General features: G+C 39.2%; 1 protein-coding gene across 1 annotated transcript; it reads right to left on the bottom strand.

Annotated features, from left to right (window-relative positions):
• Positions 1 to 4,434: 4,434 nt before the first annotated feature.
• LOC128742603 (protein ABHD13) lies at positions 4,435 to 22,239 on the bottom strand. The gene is made up of 3 exons (XM_053839015.1): positions 21,752 to 22,239; positions 20,937 to 21,699; positions 4,435 to 4,829 (listed from the first exon to the last, which is right to left on the bottom strand). The coding sequence occupies exons 1-3, from the start codon at positions 21,903 to 21,905 to the stop codon at positions 4,721 to 4,723; spliced, it is 1,026 nt and encodes a 341-aa protein (XP_053694990.1). The 5' UTR covers positions 21,906 to 22,239; the 3' UTR covers positions 4,435 to 4,720.
• Positions 22,240 to 22,786: the final 547 nt, after the last annotated feature.

Here is a 22,786-nt window from a genome sequence, read left to right as displayed (position 1 = left end):
TGAAGTTCGAGTTTCGAACTAGTTATTGTTTTGAAGGCTTTTCAATCGAAATAAAACATCAGCATAAAGGATATCGTGGAATCAAAACGAAGAGAAAAGCTGCTCTATTAAATGCTCTTTTTCCTGACACCACCGAAGAAAATTGTGCCAGTGAAAGCTTTGCCGATTAAGAAAAGATTGTGGTCGAACATTGAAATGAACTTCGAAACAAACTTTTTTTTTGTATGCCAGAAGGGCATTGGGTTAAAAGGCCACTGCGACAGTCTTAATCGAAACAAACTTACTGTCATATTTCTTTTTTTTTTTGTTAAGTTTTTATCCTATTCAGGTGGAAATTAAAAGAATATTGTTTTATCAAAGCTATAATGCCTTATGGTTGCCTCAACTGGCAGAAAAAATGTTTATATGGACAATATTATTATGGGACAGTTATGCTTTTATTTTTCGTATGGGACAGTTCAGGTTTGATATTTTTTGGAAAAATTTTCGAACAAAGTCCGTCTAAATTAAAGTTTTTTAGATAAATTAGGATATAAATAAGCTACTTTCATGCTTTTCTCAAAATCGATAAAATTCTATATGGGACAGTTATGCTTTTATGGGCAGTGGACTTCTTATCAGTTTTGGTACCGTCATCTGGGGATACTTGCAACACCGGGGTTACTTGCAACACCGGGGTTACTTGCAACACCGGGGTTACTTGCAACACTTTGGCGCATCGCGCTTTTGACAGCTCTAACGCCTTTGTTTGTTAACATAACCATTTGTACCCAATGCCATTTTAAAGAAGGGACGTTTACCTATTGTTTAGTTAAGTTTAATCCATAACATCATTGTTTTGCTTGTTTTTATACGATTGGAAATTAATTTCACTTTCAGAGTAGGAAAAATGGATATGCAAAGTTGCGTCAGTTCATTGACATGAAATTATTTTTTATTGTTTGGTTCCTGTACACAATAAGTGCGTCATATAAGCTAACAAATAGCAACTTTGAGCTTTGTTTATATTTTGAACTTGGAGAAGAAACGATGAATTCGTGTTGTTACTTCCAATATGGCGCGGCTTGCAGCACTTATAAAAATGAAATTTATCGTAATAGACAGTATGTACAAAGTAAGTTTGCATCTGTATGATGTTATTTTGTCTACCACCATCTCCAGAAAAATTAAAATTGTGAAAAATTCCACGTGCCTTGAAACGGCAATTTGGAGTTTGCCGATATGCTGCATTTTCACCGAATATCTTTAAAAAAGCGATGGACGAAATTGGAAAACAAAAAACGCCTCCAGTATCTCTTGTTTTACTACAAGTACATTCAAAATATCTCAAAATAGTCATTCGCGATTTGAAATCAGATATAAAATCATAAGAAACGCAAAATCAGAAAAGTGTTGCAAGTAACCCCGTTTACTGGGTAACTTGCAACACCCCTATTTTCGGTTCATTCTACAGATTCATTTAGTTTATATTTTTTCTCAAAATCATAAATCAAAAGTACTCACCACTATACAAGTTTTGGCTCCCCCCTTTTGGACCTAAACGGTATACTTCAAAAGTTATACTAAGTCAAAGTTTAAAAGTGTTGCAAGTATCCCCGGATGACGGTAATCTATTAATTGTACAATAATCAGATTCACCATGTTATAAGCTCCTGGGCATGATATCAGCTTACGGCATATTAATGGTAAGACTTTGTTAAATAATACCATAAAATTGAAGTCTTACTCGTCTATTTTTACTTTTTATTGAAAAACTTAAATGAAAAATATATCCAAAATTAAAAATCTAAAAATTTATACTAACTTAATGCAAAAACTGTATATACGGTATATACGGTATAGTATATACGGCGAAATCATACCCGGAAAACACAACAGACTTGAACAGCCCCCAGCTTGGAAGTTGGAACCAACAATATCACTGGCGGAAAGCAATCCCATAAATCGTTAAAGTGTCACCCCTCATTGAAAGTTCGAAACTGAAAATACCTCTTCGTCGGCTACCTAAATCTGCCTTTCAAAAAATATTGTGACAGTCAGACACGACAACTCTAACAGCACAATAAATTATAATCCCTCAAAGTAAATACGCGAAATTCGAAACAGCGGAGTTAGTATCGGTGACTGTGGTCCCGAGTCGAACGTTATAACTTCCGGAAAGAGGAAATTGCACGTTTAGCAAATTTGAAGCACCGAACAATGGAATTTAATAAATAAACTAAAAACAATGACGGTCGGGACGACTTCGCTAGGAAAAGAGTACTTTTCAACCGCGCATTTTATTTTAGAAGGAAAAAGTTTTGATAAATTTTCCTACCGAACACATACGAAGCTAGTTCGTTTCAAGGACCGAGGGCGGTTTCAGAAGTTGATGCCATTCTTGAACAAAAAAGCGACGCTATCGTTTGCCTATGGTGACGTATCAACCGAAAATCGGTTCTCTCGCGGCTAGCAGAATGAATCGTTACGTGAAATACTCATTCTATGGCTAACAAAACAGCTGCGATTTTTCTGTAATACCGAAAAATCATTAGAAAAAATAGATTATATTATCCTTTGTCAATCAGTGTAATGTACTGATGGATGTGAGGTGCTCAAATATTCATCGTGTGTTCTTAAGTGATTTTTAACAAAATGAAAATAAAGATTGACATCAGTTTCAACACCTATAATGAACATCTCTAAATTGATCAAACTTAGTCTGCAAATATTCTAAACCATGTTTCTATTGGCAAAATTTCTAGGTAATTTATTAAGATTATCGCTAAGCAGGTATTCTCACTGTAGAACCACTTTAGCTAAGCTCTAACAGCCGTAGAATAAACTTGCTCCGTAAGCCATGCCACTATGCAGTACACAGTACAAAATACAGGGGATCGGCCATGCCCATCAAATAAGGAAGTTTAGAACCACAACTCCGGAAGGGGAGAATATTTCATACATTTAATCCTTTTCCTTACCTTTACAAACTTCTCAAAACATTTTCGTAGCACGCTTTTATTGCCTGTAAGCTGGTCTTTTGTCATAAAATACATCACTACAACCTCTCAATCCGCAAACACCCAGCCAGCCATCTTCCGTACTTACCACAGAAGCGCACTAATGGCACAGAGCTTATGAATTGGCTGACGTCGTAATAAAATGTTTTAAGCTTCTTTCAGTCACAAACTTTTCCGAAAGTCGAGAAAACAGAATGGATGTTTCCGGGTTGTTTCGCGTCACACAGGTAGATATTACAGTGCAACGTTTATTACGATCAAAAGCATTTCAAGCATCTGTTTTGAAGACGGGATGTTAGAGTAGGGGTAAAGCTGCTTTTGACAAGTTTTCCGGAAAAATAATTTTATCATGAATGGGGTTGAATTTCGATCTGTTTCGCAGCAACAAAAAAAAACATTACTAGTTATCGAGGACAAAGTGTTAAAGCAGGATGAAGGGATAAGTTTAGTCAACCGTCGTCATATTCGGGTATTCGATCCAGAAATATACGTTGGCATATATTGCCAGAAATATGCGACTCATTGCAGGTAAAACAAAACAACCATGTGTCTCCATTGCATTCCAGGTGCTTTAGTTCTTTAAAAGAAACCTTGAGTTGCAGTCCGATGTTTTTCTTGAAAAGCTCATTGAAATCCCGAAACAAACGAAAAAAACTGAAATTCTAAAATCGTTTATGTGCCACTTACGAAGACGCAGGTGATTTGACGGTCAATAGTAGTATCTAACTAAAATACTTTAATCTCTCTTAACTGACAACAATCCAACGTAATCGGCGTTGCTATTGATTTTATAGTATTTAAAAAGAAATATTGAATATTAACAAAGCGAAGGTCGTGCAGTCATTCAACAATAAAATATTTACCCCGTCTGCTACAAAACCCTTACTCAAAACCGAACGAAACGTGTCTGCGCTAAGCGAAATCAAACACTTTTACCTTTTACCGGAGCAAAAATCATCTAAATAATATACGAATTTAAGCGCAAGGAAATCATTGCTTCCCCAGTTAGCCCTGCCATCTGTAAAAGAAAAGCTATTCACATCCTGCCAGGCTGCACACTAACACAATGCCGAAATATTTTGGCTCAGCTACCAGCTACAACAGCTAATCAATTATTAATCAGATTGATGCTTGCCATATTGTTTCTTCCATATTGATGCCTCCCACCCACTGCGTGCGACGCAGCCTTATCGGCGCACTTTGATTGGCTGCGTTGCTGGAGCCATTCGAAACGTACCTATGCTGAGCTCGTGAAAAATTTATGTAATTTTCCTGTTTCTTTGTTTATGTGAAGATATCCCGTCGCTTTTATTTGCACCTTTCTTCGGAAATTGTTTTTTCCTTCGTCGCTGTCGGGTGGAGCCGCTTGCTAGCAACTGAAACTGCGGCTTAGGTAATTGAAAGTATGATTGAAAGCGTAAAGTATTTTTCCACTAATTTATTATCTTAATGTCATTATTATGCTAATATTTAAAATTGTGTAACTGCTTATTGTTGCTGTTGCTGGGGCGTTTTTCTTTGCTTCATTGTTAAACCTGCGCCTCTGTTGTTGCTTTTTGTTTTCGATAATAGTACTTAATAAATGTCCTTAGATTTCTAGCCAGGTAATTAATCTTTCTATTCACTCACTCGATCATTCGGTGTATTTATTCTCTAGCGTTCATTAATTAAGATTAAATATGATGCAAATATTACACAGCCAACTTTTGAATTGTAATCCTCTACACCTCCTCGATCTGAGGCCATACGTTTTGACTTACAGGTGGAGTCTGTAACGGTCCCTTGGTTTCCTTACATTCCGTTAGGAATTGCGCTATGCCCTGGTAATAACTGGAACGATATAGAAGCAGAAGAAAATGATTTTAATAATAGGCAAAATTATCAAGCGGCATTATTCATATTTAAATGAGAAAGGGAAAGAGTCTGCCATTGACACGACGTCGGGGAAAAGAAACGATAAGAAGAGGTGATATACTGGTCTCGTACCAGCGAGGACGAAAGCGAATGTTTTCCTAGTTTCCGTGCGAAGGGGTGAAACCTTGCCAAGCCAGACACCACCTCATTATTTCATCACGAGGACAAGACTGAATCTCCAAGCAGGGAAAATAATTATTTCCACCAATTAATCATCTCGTGCAAAGATCGTATTAAATGGTCGCATAAGCGTGCAACGGCCGTCGTAGGTCGTTTTAGTTGGAAAAGTTGATTTTTCTATATAAATCATTTCATAGCACAGCGACTTGCTTGTACCTTAAAATTTATACTAAAGGAACGTAAAGTTCACGGCCGTCCAATTTTTTTTTTCAAAGAAACTTGTGTAAAAACCGAGATTTTTTAGACATTTATAAATTCGAAAAGTAGACACTCACCAATTCCTGCAGGAGTCTACCTTGATTGAGCTGAAACGTCCACTGAATCCAATTCGTTCTTTTCGTCTGTTTTCACTTGGATTAACCAACTTCACAGTTGGATTAACTTCACAGTGTTAACCAAGTGAACCAGTTGATGGAGCTCTGCGTTAATGGTTCCAGCCAATTGCGCCGACTTTGACATTTTCGAGATAACTCCTGACATGATCACTGCTGCCGCCAAAAAATTGAAAACATCGTATTGTGATGGACCTGATGAAATCCCTGCCGTTGTTTTTTGCGGGTGCGCTAAAACTTTAGGAGCACCACTCTGTCGTATCTTCAGCACATCTTACGCGCAATGAAAATTTCCGGACATTTGAAAGCATTCGTTCATGTTACCGGTATTCAAAAGTGGAGATCACCAAAGTGTCAGGAACTACCGTGGTATTACCAGTTTATCTACCGCGTCAAATTACTTAAAATAATGTGATGCTCTAGTTCATAGCACTAAATATTGTACTGGCCACACTGTGACGACGAACCTACTTGACTTTACTTCCAATTACATTACTGAAATGGATCGCAAGGTGCTAATAAAAGTGATATATACTGATATAAAAACTGCTTTCAATCGCATCAATCATCGCATATTGCTTGATAAAATATGACGGCTGGGTGTTTGTCGCAACAGTTTGTCACGCGGTTACGCTCGTGTATGTGTATTTGTGTGACAGAGTTTTACAACTGAAACTTGGCTCGAAGGTATCACGAATCGCAAATCAATCTAGTGTGCCATAAGGCAGTAACTTAGGACCATTTTTGTTTATTTTATTTTTTAACGACGCATCCTCTGCCCTTGAAAGAGGCTGCAGATTGGTTTATATTGACGATTTTAAAATCTACATGACGATTCGTCACATCGAGGATTGTTATCGCCTTTAACTTCTCTTGGATACGTTTGTAAATTGGTATAAAGTGAATAACTTGATTATTAGGGTCTCTAAATGCGAGGTTATGACGTTTCACCAAATCAAATCGCCTATAGTTTTCGACTGCAAAACTAACAACCAGGTACTGAAAAGGGTTCAGCATGTGAATGACCTTGGTGTGATTCTCGATTCGAAACTGATTTTCGACCGTCACCGTACAACGATAATCTGAAAAGCGGCTCGCCAGCTGTGATTTATTGCAAAAATTGAACGAGATTTTAAAGACCCGCACTGCCTAAACCCTCTGTATTGCGCCTAAGTTCGTCCCCTTTTCGAAAATGCGTGCCTAATTTGGACTCCGCATCAATTCTATTAGAACCTTCGAGTTGAACGAGTGCAGAGGAGGTTCGTAAGAATGGCCATGCGCAGTTTGTCTTGGGGCGACCCGGGAAATCTACCTTCGTATCCCGATCGGTGTCGCTTGCTTGTTCCAGAATCATCCAGATACATCAGAACGTCGACGCAAAATTCAACAAGCTTTGTTTTCCGAACAGGAGGCAATACCTCATCCATACCTAGTGAATATCAAATTCAGCAATCATATCTAAATTTGATATTCTAACTAGAACTCGCTAACCCGACAAACTTCGTATTGCCACAAATTAAACTGTGTTGTACATACATCCTGAATCTCGAATGACCTTTCTCGTCACAATCTCGAGTTTTGCAAGTTTCTGAGCAGTTCATGGATATTTTATTATACAAATTTTTTTCACAGTAAAATAAAAAACAAATCTCCCCATTTCTTAGCCTGATAAAATAAAGCGGATAGCATTTAAATATTCGCCGAATACCATTTTGCGGAATACCAATTCTCGGTTGACCATAACGAGTTTCGCAGAATACCATTTCGCGAAAAACCTTATGCGGGATGTACCATTTCACGGAAAATCTTTTCCGGATTTCACGGAAAACCATTTCGCAGGGGTGACCCAACTAAAGGAGAGTAATAGAGGTCAGTAGATCTAGGAAAATAAATAAACCTAGATAGAGGTGATCACTACGGGGGGCTGATTACAAGAAAATTTCCGAATATCTAGGTTAGTCTCATACATCCGGTGCTTACATACTGAGAATCTTTTCGTATGGTATGGTAATTTAGCATCGTTTGCTTTCGTGTCTCGCTCGTTGCATTTTTCCGACAGCGGTTGTTTTAGAAGGCCATTTTGAATTCATTTGAGCACACTTAGCAATAGTGCGTTTACAAACCGGAAGTTTCATTGAAAGCTTATAAACGTGCATTTTAATCGTAAAATCGGTTGCCGAGAAACCATCTTCCGCATCCTGTTTCTCAGACTGATGCCGTTACAGCCCAATAAACATTTTCATATGCATTCAGAGTAACTAATGAGTTATAATGAGTAACTAATATGTACTTATATATACCCTGAAAAATCGTATCTGATGCACAAAACTAGCATATGCGTACTAATTTGGGGGCCATATACGTACTACAAAATATACATTAACAATTCAACTTCATAAGTCTTTGTATGCGATAAGATCCGACTCAACGCGATTAGTTTTATAATGCTATACAATTTTGTACTGAAAGTCGAATGTCAATCACTTGTTATCGTCAAATACGACAGAATATGAATTTGTGTGCATTGTGTGCAGGCTATATTTACGATCTGCATTTATTAAAAGTCAATAACGATAATTTTCGTACATTGATATACGAGTTGGTGTTTTCTGGGACGAAACCTTTGTTGGAGAAGACCAGTGCGGTTTTCGAGAGGGACGCTCCACGACAGACCAAATGTTCACCTTGCGACAGATCCTCGATAAATTCCGGGAATTCAACTTGCAGACTCATCATCTGTTTATAGACTTCAAGGCGGCGTACGGTTCAGTTAAACGAAACGAGCTGTGGCAGATTATGCTTGAACATGGTTTTCCTACAAAACTGATTAGGCTGATACGTGCTACCCTTGATGGTTCAAAATCAAGCGTCAGGATAGCGGGACGTTAGATGGTTTGAAGCAAGGTGATGGACTATCAAACTTGCTGTTCAACATTGCATTGGAAGGTGCTATTCGAAGGGCCGGCGTGCAGAGAAGCGGTACCATCATTACGAAATCTCAGATGCTCCTAGGGTTCGCGGACAACATCGATATCATCGGTGTTAACCGTTGAGCTGTGGAAGAAGCGTACACGCATCTTAAGGAGGAAGCTGCGAGGATTGCACTTATCATAAATTCTACCAAAACAAAGTATATGGTGGCTGGTAGAGAGTGTGGTAGCCCTTCGGGTGTTGGAACTGTGGTGGTGATAGATGGAGATACTTTTGAAGTGGTCGACGAGTTTGTTTACCTTGGTACGTTAGTGACATGTGACAACGATGTGAGCCGTGAAGTAAAAAGGCGGATAGCGGCTGCCAACAGGGCCTTCTACGGATTACGCAGCCAGCTGAGGTCCCCTAGCCTACAACTCCGTATAAAACTCGCGCTCTATAAGACGCTAATTCTCCCGGTGGTACTCTACAGTCACAAAGCGTGGACGTTGAAAGAGAGTGACCGACGAGCTCTTGGCGTTTTCGAGCGTAAGATGCTGCGATCAATTCTTGGCGGCATATTAGACGAAGGAGTGTGGCGCAGGCGCAATAATCATGAAATATACCAAGTAAACAATGATGCGGATGTTGTGAAGCGAGTAAAATACGGCAGGCTACAGTGGGCTAGCCACGCAGCAAGGTGCCGGATGAGAGACCAGCGAAAACACTATTTAGCAGAGAACCCGACAGAGGCCGACGACTTCGAGGCAGACCCTGTTCCCGTTAGATGAGCGCTGTTGACGAGGATGCTAGAACAGCGGGTGTTAGGGGCGACTGGAGGGTGGCAGCCCAAGACCGAGTAACGTGGAGACGGCTCGTGCATTCGGCATGGATTCGATAAGCGGATTGTCGCCGAAAAAGTAAGTAAGTGAACCAAAAATCAAACATCGCATTAACTATAAGATACACGCACAAGACAACATTTTGAAAATCATTATTGCTGTGTAATCTCTATGAAAGTTTGGCCGCACAGTTTTGAAAACAATACCAGAGACATGAAATATATTGTGAAGATCGCTAGCTACACCTGAAAAATATGTGTAGGTATAACATTTTATATTCCAAATTAACCCTGGTAAAAGTTGCAAAATAACACTCACTTAACTATGGCCTGTGATTAAAACGTGATTTTTCAGGGAAATACTAATACACACTTTCACCACATTTTATGTAACTAATGTTGACTTTTAGCTCAGCTCGTGGAATATGTTGCAATCACCCTTTGAGATTCTCAAAACCGCGCCGCCATGTTGTCTCTCCATTACAGTGTCAGCCACACAAATATGTACAATCATGTACGCCAATAAAACACCTTCCCGCATCTCACATGTCTAATCATAATGACACGGTGGTTTGCGCTCGGGAAGCAACCTCCCGCGAACACAGCCCTTTTTCAACACCCCTTTCTAAAAGGGTAAACATAACAGTATTTCTTGAAATATTCTGCTTAACTAACCACCGAGACCGAAAACCGACGGATCTCACATGATCATAAATATATAATGGAATATGCCCGTATTCGACAGTCGCATCTTAAGCTTTAATGGATGGGCATCCTGAAATAAATTTCCTTTAATGACGCGCATCATGAGATAAATTTCCACAAAAAAAAACGATTCAAGTACTACATATCTTTTGAATGTATTTAATAATTATAAACCAAACGAAAAACTAGAATTAAAGCGAATGTATGTCAATTACCGTGGATCATACTTTCGCCATTTTTCCCACCACCAAACGGAAAGCCACATAATATCATCCCATCTTTCTAAATGGGAGCTCCGGGTCGGAAGGCCTTTCAAAAGCTCGTGCGCGTCTTCATGCCAAACCTACCTGTACCGCAGGCTGTAGCGAGTGACTTTTGAAATGTTCACTTGGGTGAAATTGAAACCACCCCGTCTCCCATGCCTGCGATGAATTTCGGATGCCCTTAGTGTGACAAGCTTAACCGTTAGCTTGGTCTCGGCTTTGTTAAATTCGTCACGCTATGTTTGCAGAAGCCTGCCATATATGTAGGTATTGCGCTACTCCTCCGGAAAGATTCACCTGCCATCGCCGCGTTGCTTTCAAATGTTAAAATACGGCTCTTTCCTTCTGCATTCAGAGACAGATGATATAAACAGCGCAATTCAACAGAGAGGAATGGGAAATGTTATTATTTATTAAATTCACAAATGTCACATTCCTTCAACATAATTCGCTTGCTTCCGGTGAAACCGGCTGATTGTAAAGCAGCCAAGTCACCGTCGAGCAATAACTTTACAGCCGGAGACATATTTTCAACTCACTAAAGCACTTTCCACGGGTGACGCGAAACTATGCTGCTAACCCTTTGTTATTATTTTTGTTATTTTTAAGTGACATTCGAAGATATATGAATAAATACTCAATTTCTTACTTTCAATATGTGATTTGACTCGATGGCAATGCTGCATTTCAAAAGTACTACTACTTTACATTTCTCGTCCAGTGAGGAAGTTCTAAAATTTTCATGTGACCAAAGGAGACATTATTGCTGAGCTTTATATACAAATCATATACAAGACAACTTGTATTAAAATTGGTATGATTGCTAATCTTGCTCCCAGATTTGAATTCCGAAAGCTTAAAATGTATAGAGTATTCCCCCTGAAATATGCGTGATTCAATCTCTATTAATACTGAAAGTAAATACGTCTGTTTAAAGTATTCGGATATTTTTATATCCAAATGAAGCACAACATAAAATTTTATACCACACAAATTTTAATCGTTTTTAGTTTGTTTTTTTTTGCATTGTTTTGTTGAGCACTCTGACACTTAAGTTTTCCCATGGGTTTACTGTCAAATTGCCGCTGACGGATGCGTTGACGCAGCATTCTGTTTGGTCCTTCACTCCTGAATAGTTTACCGCTTTATAAAATAGTGGCCTTGTGAGCATGTTTTAGGTTATCTAGAGCCATAACCTTTGAAATATTACGATTTATTCTTTTTGTCAGGAGTCAAAGAAACTATAAAATTCTCTTGTGCTACCCCTCTTCTTATTCTGCTTGAATCGTTCTAGTATTTATTCAAATTATGCGTAAAGGTGTCATTAATATGATAAGAAAATGAAAAACTAAATTTCACTAGAACAGATTGTAATTGCATTTGAATAACGATGAAGAAAAAACAGAACAGTAAAAACCACCCTATGTTAATTTACACAACAATAGCAAATGGCGATTATTTACGAAAGATTTAGTCACACACAGTACAGGAAAGTTCTCTCCGAATAATGGAATTTTAAATCAGATTGAGAAGAAAATCATAAAACATCAACCTAACACATATACGCTTATTTAATCAATGTGAAGCAAACATCAGCCTGTCCGTAGCATCCCTTGTTTAGAATTCATACAAACCATTGCTTCAGTAGGCAGCGGACATCCATGCATACTCCACATTATTCAGTTACTTCTCTTTACCCTCCCTTGACAGCCAACACGACATGTCGTCGTGCATTCTGCAAACGAACCTTTTAATTATGTATAAAAATTTCATTAGCCATCATTTAACCCATTTTAGAAGCGTAGCCCTTATCGCTAATAAAACTTTCTCCAGGGAATCCTTGAATCAGAGCGCCCGAAGCGGCAGACGAGAATCAGAATGGCCATGTGCTGGTTCTTGTTTCACTTAGAAGGCCGGAGCAAATGTGAATAAGTATGTATGTGTTCCCCACTTTGTGATTAGATACTTGACAGCGGCAAGTCAACCCTTTCCCTCGATGATAGGTACGTGGAATTAGCCAAACGTATCTAGAAATCATCAAATGACACCGTCCGACTAAATTAAGGAACGTGGATCAGTGTTGCCATTAGTAAATTTTAAGAGTGTTTATTAACACTCATTTTCGAAACATTATTTTACAGTTGCAGTTACATTTAACTTGTACTACATTTTATATACTGAATGAAACTCGTCAGTTATACATAGTACAAAAAAACAATGAAGAATTACCCACGTAATCTGACAACACTGTCCAATATGTACGTATAAGCAGCGGGTAAGTCCAAGCAGAACGTACCATACATGCTCCGGATCAGAGTTAAAAGTGTCAACATTATGGTTCAAACTGTCGCCTCGATAGAAAGCCTTTGCGATATGACACGATTCACACCAAAAGTATAATGAAAAGGGAAATTCCCTGGCGGAACATGATGTTGCTGTTGGTACTCCTGCCATGCTTGCTGTACGTAGGCCATCCGACGATAATGAAACGACGGCCTTTCGTATTCGAACTCGATGGCAGCTGGATACGATCTTGAAGAAACAACCTCGTTCGTTAGAGATGGAGGGATTATTTATCTGGAACTGAGGGCCGCAATTTGCATGGTTGACAATATGCACATGAGAAGTTGGTTTTCGTACGCCCAATAACTGCTGTGTATGTACGGGCGAGATGCTGAGATTAGAAAAAAATGTAATGCAAATTACAGCTGTTGCAAATATATTTCGGCGTTATGATAAACTTAGGAAAATTTATGAATTCGTCTTTTCTTTTGTTGGATGGTATTCCTATTTTTTATTAATTGGTTCACAGATAAGGTTATCATTATTTAGAAAATGATATGTTTAGCAGAGCAATGTGACAATTTGATTTGATTTGATCAATAAGCAAAGAAGCAATTTGATCAATAAGCAAAGGTTAATCAGTTGCGAAGCTGATTGACGAAGGAACGCGCGCAATTTGCATCTTTTTTAGTGTAGCCAACTATGATAAAAAATCATTGCTAGTTTTTAGAAAAGTATGATTATCTTTGCTGTAAAAATTACTGCACAAAACTACAAAATTCACAAAATTGTACATTTCGTAACACACGTTCTCAAACAAGACTTCAGTTTTGATTACATTCTAGTAGCATATCAATACAAGCGCTCGAAGAGAAGTGGTGAAAGACCATTTTAACAACTTTGGTTGCTTTTAAGACATCAAATTAGTCAGTCAATTTCATAGTTTCAGACGAAACAATAGTGCTTTTCCTGTGAGAAGAGACAGAGAATCTCATTTTGTCATTAACTTTTGTTCCGTATGTATGTATAAAAGTAATTTGAATCTTGACTTACGCTCTCGAACAAGTTCAATAGTTAGCTGTTTTGAAATCCATTCTACAAACCTCCCTTCGCTTCGTTTTTCTCTGAAAAACGCCGGATTGATTGCCAAGAACATATAAGCGTTATGGTAATATGACCCATTGTAAAACAATGCCATACTTAATCGATTTATCCTCTGCTTGCATAACTTCCAGTTTCAGTATTCATATCACCCTTCAATGAATTTTACCATTGAATCACTGTAGCTAAAATTAAAAAAAAGAAGAAAACTTATCCAATTTAATTCTACTATGTGTATTTTATTCACGACAGATACGTATTTCGCCTACGTTCGTTCGTTTTTTATTTGTTAACGGAGACTTTAAATCTTAAGATTCATTCGTCTCCGTATTTCGCCTACGACTTGCAGGCTTCCTCAGTGTCTGTTTTCGAAGTTCGAAGTTCGAAGTTCGGTTGGGAGCTCAAACCCCCCCAGAATAAAATTTGTTCTACACTTTGAAGCTTAAAATTTCTGCTACCAACTACTTATAACACAGGAAAAGCAGTTCGAAAACAGACACTGAGGAAGCCTGCAAGTCGTAGGCGAAATACGTATCTGTCGTGAATAAAATACACATAGTAGAATTAAATTTGATAAGTTTTCTCCTTTTTTAATTTTAGGTTTCGTATTCTACTAAGACGCTCCAAAAACTTCAGTCACTGTAGGTTGCAATAGGCACTTTTCACAAGTAGGGGAACAAGGTGTAAGAAGGCCCGGCGGGGTAAGAGGGACCACATCGATTTCGTCAAGAAATCCTTAAATTTTCTACAAATGCCTCAGTATGTTTTGTTTACTAGCCTATCTAAACACTTTCGAGACAACCTGCGGCACTCGGCCGTATCCGACGTCAAAACTAGAAGCAAAACAAACTTTTCGTTCGCAGTGTCTTCATGCGATATAATTTCAGCAGCAACAAATTTAAGGGTTTTCAGCAAAAAATAGCTATGTATTTTGTCGTTTCTCTTACCACTGACTTTAATTGGGCAATTCTTGTTCTGTGTGTAGCGGAAAAGGTATATAAAATAGTACGCATTGAGAGATAAAAGCAAAATAATGTAAATTGTTAACTAGGGGTAAGACGGACCATTTTTCACGGGGTAAAAGGGCCATACGTCATAGTGCTCATAATTGCCTAAAGTTCTTCTGTTTAGTGTCTTAATAGATTTTAAAAATATTAAATGAAAAAATCAACTTTTTGCTGTTGAATTTGACTAACTTTTTTATTATTCTGACAGATACGCATTTCGTTTACGACTTGCAGGCTTCATCAGTGTCTTTTTCGAAATAGAGTACACCTGTAATAAAAATTATCCCTGAATCTGAGATCATCCTGTCTAACACAGAGCTTCCCACTTCAAAAGAAGCCAACAAGTGCCATTCGAATAACAAAATCAATGTAAATTTGGATCTAACGGAATCAAAATTCGATGATCACTTAACGGCTCATTTAATATGTTGCCTTCTTTACCTTCACCTGAAGTGAAGCGTATTCAAAGAGTAAAAGTCCTGCTGACAAATCAACAAAATAATACCAAGAAAAGAGTAAATTAAAACCAGTGGAGTAAAATAACGTCTACTCTTATTTTCAAAATTGAACTAGTAGCAAAATTCCTTCTTTTGGCAGGTCTCTAAATTAAACTATACCTTCTTCTAGCATGTACCTAAAAACCCCTTAAGAACTTGTTCTTATTTAGTTAATAATATTGAAATTGTGTTTACAACTCAAAGAAATCTTCAAATCTGCCACAATCCGCCTTACTCCGCCATGGTCCGTCTTACCCCTTTGGTGGTCCTTCTTACCCCACCTGGTTGTGAACGAGTAATTTTTAGACGTTTCGAAAATTGATGAAAAATGCTTTTCCATGTGTGGAACAAGAAAAGGTGAATTTTCGTACACATTTTATGCTAGCAATTTATTCGCTTAGGCGGGCCGTCTTACCCCGTCTTCCCCTACATCGATAATTTTTCCAGAATAATACCCGATTAGTGATGTCACACCGTACAAGGAAATGTATCCTCGCTTATTCCATGATCCAGTGCCGGACACTGTACTTACGTAGATTTTGCATAGCCATGATGTTCGGAAGTCAAATTTCTCTTTTTAGTACAAGCTTGTTGAAGTTTTTCAGTGGCACTTTTTACACAGAAATGTATGTTATCTATAATCCAATCGTAAGTCGGTTGTGTCACAAAAGCCGGAATGCCCATCAATCCACAAAATTTTACAGTACGTTACAATGCTACTCCAGTAACTCTCATGATCTATCATCAGCAGACGATCATCTATTTATCTTATAATGTCCAACAAAATGACAAAAAATTATGGTACGAACTATACGTGCGATAACAATAAACCAATTTTAAACCCAAGTTCTAGTTCTGAAGTTGTTTCAAATTTAACGTTCCCATCATAAGTTTTACTCTTCAGGTGTTCAGAAATTACTGAAAATACTGTACCTCATAAAGTTCAAAATTCGATATTCAACAGACGAATCATGTAACACTGTCACTGTGATTTTCGCTTACATTTTGATATTTTTCGCAGATGCGATAAAACTGCTTTCATCCGTTTCACCTGTTTTTGTATTAAAAACATTTCACCGTTTCTTTAGTCTCGACTTTCGCATTTTTAAAAATGCCAAGGGGTCGGACACTCAGCACATAGTGCCGCGGCACTGCAGAGATATCAAGCGGCACACCTCTAAAGCCTTATAAAAAATCAGAGGGGTTGTGTACAAGACACGACCGCATATATAGGTGACGCAGGACTACGTAAGTCTCTTTGTAGTGATAGTAGCATGTATTCATGCTTGTAATCATTCGATTCTTCATGTGTACATGCTATATGCAACATATATACATGCTACATGCGTTGTATGTAACATTTATCAAAGTTCGCATACGTTCGATTCTCAAAATATTGTGCATTTGAAAACAATTTAACAAAATCAAGAACACAAACTATTGCTTTCCTGCTACCTTACTGAAATTAAAGATTGTTTTTATTACCCATGGTTCCCCACGTTGAAGGGATTTTACCAATTCAATCCTATTTTATCAATAGCACATCTTTTCACTACACTTCTAATGAAACGGCATCGGCAAGCATGCGTATTCATACAGAGTCGTATTATAACCGAACAGTACAGCTGTAGCACATTTTTCCAACACAGATATCAAATTCGCCGAGGGTCAATTGTCTCGCAGTAAAGAATTTGCGATCTGTTGGGACAACAAGCTTGTGTCATTTTTTCTGGCACACTTCCCTAACACAGACATCAAATTGGACTAGGTTTAATCACGTTCGTAAGAAATCTGTTGGCACGAGGGGTTTTGTCACTTTTTCTGGCGTACTTCCCAAGCAAGGACATCAAAATGGTCTAGGTTTAACCGCGGTGTTAAGAAATCTTGTTGAAATGAGGAAACTTTGTCACTTGTTTTGGCGTGCTTCCCAAGCACAGATATCAAATTGGTATAGGTTTAAATCATCGCAAAGAATCTTCCAACCAATCACGTAGCGAGAATTCTGGTAAAACATAGGTTCATTATTTTCAATTTTTCAATAGTTCAACATCAAGAATCCATACTTTTCTTCATTTGGGTCAATTCTTAGAAGATTTACCGATCGATTGGTGTAAGAATATTGAAAATCGATCGGAAAACCGCTGAGGTATTAGCGCTCAAAACCTTTCAATTTTCGTGACGCTCGCATTTTTCGATTTTTTGGAATGACACCCTATCTCAAAACTTGCCGTAAGACGTAGTCCTACGTCAAAATAACATTTATAGGACTTTACACACCTCCGGTTCAATTTTACATATGAAATGGGAGCACTGCCAGTTGTCAAAATCATCTCGCACAGTTGCCAGATCTATTAGATTATAACGAATTTAACAAATCTTGCAGTTCGGCACTTTCGGTACAGCATCGGCACAGTTCGGCTGGTTTCAAGTCGCCTAATATAAAAACGGCTGTGCCGAGTGACCGACCGCTTGAAAAATGCCCTCATTTCTCTACTACACTTCATTATCATTGAATAAATTGGGGATCAGTCCCGGCGTAATGGTTAGCATTTACGCATCTCCCGCCGAGGACCCGGGTTCAAATCCCAGCCCCGCTGAAGTCACGAATGACAGAGATGTAAAAATGACCATAATCTAACAAAAAAATACTGAATAAATTACAGAACGTATGAATAGGCTCATGGTTGGTGAATGGCTGGATAATGCGTAAAACAGACCCCCCCCCCCTCTTATCCAGCAACTCTCATCCCTACGTCCTCGTGGTATCGGCCGGAATACGAGAACCTTAGCAGAAATCGGTCTCGGCACTACACGAGACTCGGTAGCGTGGCCCTAGTACGATAACCTATCTAAATCTAACACACTACAAATAATCAAGGAAATTCGACTCGGAACATTTGGCATGGACAAAGACGACGAAATAAAGACATGGAATGGAAACTTGATACCAGAAACAGCAGTTATTAGAGTACAGGACAATTACGGGGGCTAGTGCAACGATCCTATTAACTCTAGCAACCCCACCCAACCGAGACTCTGACATACGAGATACGACGGCTGACTTGTTAGACCAGCATCTTGGTGGCGCTAGATGCATCAACCCTAAAAAACGGATGAAGTAGGATACGCTCGGCCGTCAATGAGGTCGCAAGGCGACGAAACCTCGAGTGCATGAAATGATTGGTTTTACGGGAAATGCCAACAAGAGATGAAGAGGAAAAAAGAGCTTGCAAAAACTATCTAAGCATTGCCACGAGGAGGAGGAAAAAACGCCAGGAGGAGGACGAGATCGTGAGGTGCTAGAACAATTATTCCGGGCCAATGGCATGCGCGAGTTATACGAGAAATAGTACCAAACTCGTAAGGGCAACACATGACCTGCATAGAAATGAGAGAGGGAATCTAATCACAAACGAGTGCGAGGTGGTCGACAGGCGAAAGCAGTTCTTTGATGAGCATCTCAATGGCGATATAACAGAAGGAGATGCAACGGAAGTTAACATACCAGCGCGTAACGCACGAGAACTGGAACAGTTTACCTGATATTGTCAAACGTTCAACGTCAGAAACAGTTTTTAGTGTGGACTGTCTCGAGTTTTTCAACAGAAGCTTGCAATTCATTTAGTATGTATGTTGTAATAAAATGTTTTCTAGATTTATATATTTTAAGATATATGTAAACCGTAGATATTCGAGGATAGCCAAATGATAGAAAAAGGGCTACCTTTACGCTATCAAGACAGAAATGAACAAACAAACAAACAAACGATGACAGCGTACCGGCTCCCGATCTCGACGAGATCCGGCGAAAAATCGGTCAGCTGAGGAATAATAGAACCGCCGGAAAGGACCGACTCCCGGTAGAACTTCACAGAAATGGCCAAAAACCGCCAGCAACGGCACTTCGCTGAATAATTTCAAAAATTTAGAACTACCGGGGAGTGGATGGAAGGTGAGGTTTATCCCATCTACAAAAAGGGCGACCGGCTAGATTGCTGTAATTACCGCGGCACTACGCTGGTCAACGCCACCTACAAGATGCTCTCCCAGATTTTGTTACGTCGTCTATCCTCAATAGCAAGAGAATTCGTAGGGCAGTATCAAGCGGGCTTTAAGGGGATCCGTACTACTACGGATCAAATTTATACTCTCCGACGAATTCTCCAAAAATGTCGCTTTCAAGCTGGAAATCGAACCTACTTTTCCCTTCGTAAAACGCTTCGATCAAAGAGCATTCGCCGCCGCATAAAGCTGACAATGTACAAAACGCTGATCAGACCGGTAGTCCTCTACGGACTTAGACAGTAACTTTGCTTACGGAAGACATACGTGTACTTGCCGTATTTGAACGAAAGGTGTTGAGGACTGTTTTTGGCGGAGTACCAACGGATAGCGGAGAGTGGCGTAGGCGTATGATGAGTTGCAGACACTACTTGGAGAGATTCCCATCGTACACCTGGCGAAAGTTGGCATACTACGATGGGCCGGCCACGTCGCAAGGATACCGGACGACTGTGCAATGAAATCCGTTCTCTGCGAAAACCCCACCGGCACCAGGAGGGGCCCAACATGCTAGGCACGACTAGATGGTACGAGATTGAAGACTTCCGTGTGTCAAGACGCTTAACGAATTGGCGACGAGTAGCCCAGGACCAAATACAATGGAGAGGAATTCTTGATACGGCAAAAGGCACCCCGAATCTCGGCTGGTAAAGTAAGAAGTAACCGTTGAGTCTGGGCGAATTTCTCTTTGCGCTTGTGTTGATAACCAGCGATGTAAAGTAGTAGAAGTGTGGAACAACGTACCGTTTGTTTGTGTTGGCAGCGCAAATAATATAAACAGCAGGGGTGACGTGAATCTCTCACTATTCTTCTACGGACATAAAAAAAAGTATAAGCATTGTGCCGTACAACGATGACTCTAACATACCTATAATACTTTTTAGCATATTACGAACACGAACGTACTGCGTTTGCCGTACCTTAGTAATAGTGTACATAGGATAGCCATGGCTATCCATGCGCCACAGCGCCATACATGTAAAAGATGGAACTATACATTCTTCAACAATATGGTAGATAATAATTAACCCTACAATTACGCTATACCTACGCCACTTTTTCGAATTCTGTGAGGCACTGTAATCAAAAGAGCAAAAACGAAACAAAAAGAGCAAATAAGGCCTGGTACGTGTCTTGCTCTAAGTTGTAAATAGAAGATCGAGTAATAGCTGTAATATCACGCGGGCGTAAAATCAGCTAATCAACGGAGGCTGATTGCATGACGGCCAAGCGTGTCTTCAAATATCTCAAATGTACGAGGGATTTGAAATTAAAATTTAGTCCTGCAAAGGGCTAATCACTTATCGTTTATTCTAATACCGACTGGGCAGCACATCATAGTCCTAGAAAATCTACAACCGTTTATATTTTGTTTCAAGCTTCAGCCTTAAAGGAGAGATGTTGACGATACACTTGTATAAATTATCGTCCCAAACAGGGTTGTCCTGCTCTTGCCACGATTTTACTTATTTGTCCTTACCAGCTTAATTAGGCTAATTTTGGAAGAAAATTTATGGAGAACTTCTAGAGCTTATTACTATTTACAAAATTGTTGATTTATGAGATTCACTGAGTGCTACACAAAGAGCGCTCCTTGTGACATTAACGGGTGAGACTAAGAACCAGGAGTGCGTCATAAATACATAAAATAGAGCAATACTAATTTAGCAATTTTGTAAATGATAACTAGACTTGGATGATGTAGCACAGGTAAATAAGTCAAATTGGTGGTAGCAGGACAGCCTTGCATTTCTTGGATATGCAAAGAAAATTTTAAAACATGAAATATTTTGATAAAAGCTATGGGAATTATATATCTAGCAATAAACTACTACTACTCACCCGCTTACGGCCCAGGTATCGTTGTGTGATCCACCCACGATTTGTAGCATTTGCTTACGAGTGCTACCGCAGCGAGTGTGCAGCATCGACATCATTTTTGGAGGCACTAAAGTATCAGCTAGACCAGAGACGAACAGAATCGGTGCCGAAATGAACTGTATTTTGTGCACCGACAAAAACTTGTTTCTATAACAGCATGGAGGCAAATAGCGAACACAAGGATGAATCAACTCCACAGCCATATCTGGAATGCTGGTAAAAGTATTCTCTACTATCACTCCCATTAATTTCATGCCGTATACGGCATCTGCCGCCAAATCTATCGTAACTGCTCCTCCAAGTGATCGTCCAAATACCACGATTTGGCTGTGGTCTAAATCGTGCCGACTGAGCAGATGATCCAACACTACTCGGGCGTCCGAGAAAAAGCCCCTTTCACTCGGAACGCCATCCGATAGGCCGTAACCGCGGTACTCTACCATTAGCACGTTACATTGTAGGGTATGAAAGAATCCGCTTGCATTTTGTAATCGGTGTCCCATGTTACCTGCATTTCCATGAAAGTATACAATCGTTGGGACGTAGCGACCTTTATCATCGGAATGCCGGATCCAAAAGCAGTGCAACGACACTCCGTCGTTTGTCTTTAGATGTAACGTCTCATACGGCAGGCCATGCATCGACGGCACAGGTATAAATATCCTTGAATTAGGCGGTAAGTCCGGATGATACAATAGGTTATCTTGGGCATGATATATAATTCCTAAAAAAATAATTATCAGAAACATACGCCATCTCAATTGAAGAAAACTCACCTGATACTGCAAAAAGCAGCATTAAAAAAGCGAAAAATCCTCCGTAAACTATATACATAATGAAGGCAGCTAAAAGGGCAGCTCCGCTGGCGGCCCATATTCGCATCGCGATACCAGTCAACACTCTTACAACTCTCCAATCTCGGAATGCCATCGCGATTCCTGGTGTAGTTTTCCGTGTTTTCGTGAATAACAGGTATACTTTTGCCAAATTAAGCTTTTACCAGCTCAGGATGGGTGATCAAAAACAAGTTGTTTACAATTGACCAAGATCAGGAACCAAATGTGAACAATAATTGCTGCAATTATTGTTGCAGTCACAGAAGTGGTTAATCCAAAGTCCCTGTGGACTCGTCCGTTTTCGGTGTCATTTGCTTACTGCCCATTTCGATTAACACCTTAAAGTTGCAGTATTTTCATGAACACTAGAAAAATCTACAATAATCACAAAACGAATATCTTAACTTTATTTGATTTTGCTGTGAATCACTTCGTAACAGTCAAAATCGAAATTGGCACGGCATCCACGGCATTAGATTTTGTTTTCTTTTTGCTCGAACTGTCACTTTTCACGCTGGAGTGCGTTCACAGCATCTACACGTTACACACAAAAATGCAGACCCCGTTTCTTTCATTTCCGCCTTCGTCTTGGCGCTTTCTGCACCAAAATCATGAAAATTCTTGCAAACAATATAAATAACTATATTATGCACAATTTGTTACATTATGAATAATAGTCACCATAGTTTGAATTGCGTGCTGCATTGGCTGCATTACTTTTGATGTATACATTGAATGTTGAATGCGTTGCGTTCACGGGAATGACACTTCCAATACCAACCTATACAAAAAAAACGTAGCCAACATAGAGCGGGCCCAAGCTGACAGCTTCATAGATGGGCTCAAGCTGACAACCGAGTCGGATGTATAAATTGTTAAATTTTGTTAGTTTTAGTTCGATTTTAGTCAAGGTTTTAGCATCACATAGCCAATTTCAGGCAGACAATTAATGCGAAATACATGAAACTGTGAAAA

Source organism: Sabethes cyaneus, chromosome 3 (genome assembly GCF_943734655.1).
Source record: "Sabethes cyaneus chromosome 3, idSabCyanKW18_F2, whole genome shotgun sequence".
Lineage (NCBI taxonomy): Eukaryota > Metazoa > Arthropoda > Insecta > Diptera > Culicidae > Sabethes > Sabethes cyaneus.
This window is presented reverse-complemented; position numbering and strand designations above follow the sequence as displayed.

Coding starts and splice junctions, on each gene's coding strand:
- LOC128742603 (XM_053839015.1), bottom strand. CDS start 21,905: ATGGCATTCCGAGATTGGAGAGTTGTAAGAGTGTTGACTGGTATCGCG. Junction 21,700..21,751: donor GCTGCTTTTTGCAGTATCAG/GTGAGTTTTCTT, acceptor TTATTTTTTTAG/GAATTATATATCATGCCCAA. Junction 4,830..20,936: donor GATACCTGGGCCGTAAGCGG/GTGAGTAGTAGT, acceptor ATATCGTTCCAG/TTATTACCAGGGCATAGCGC.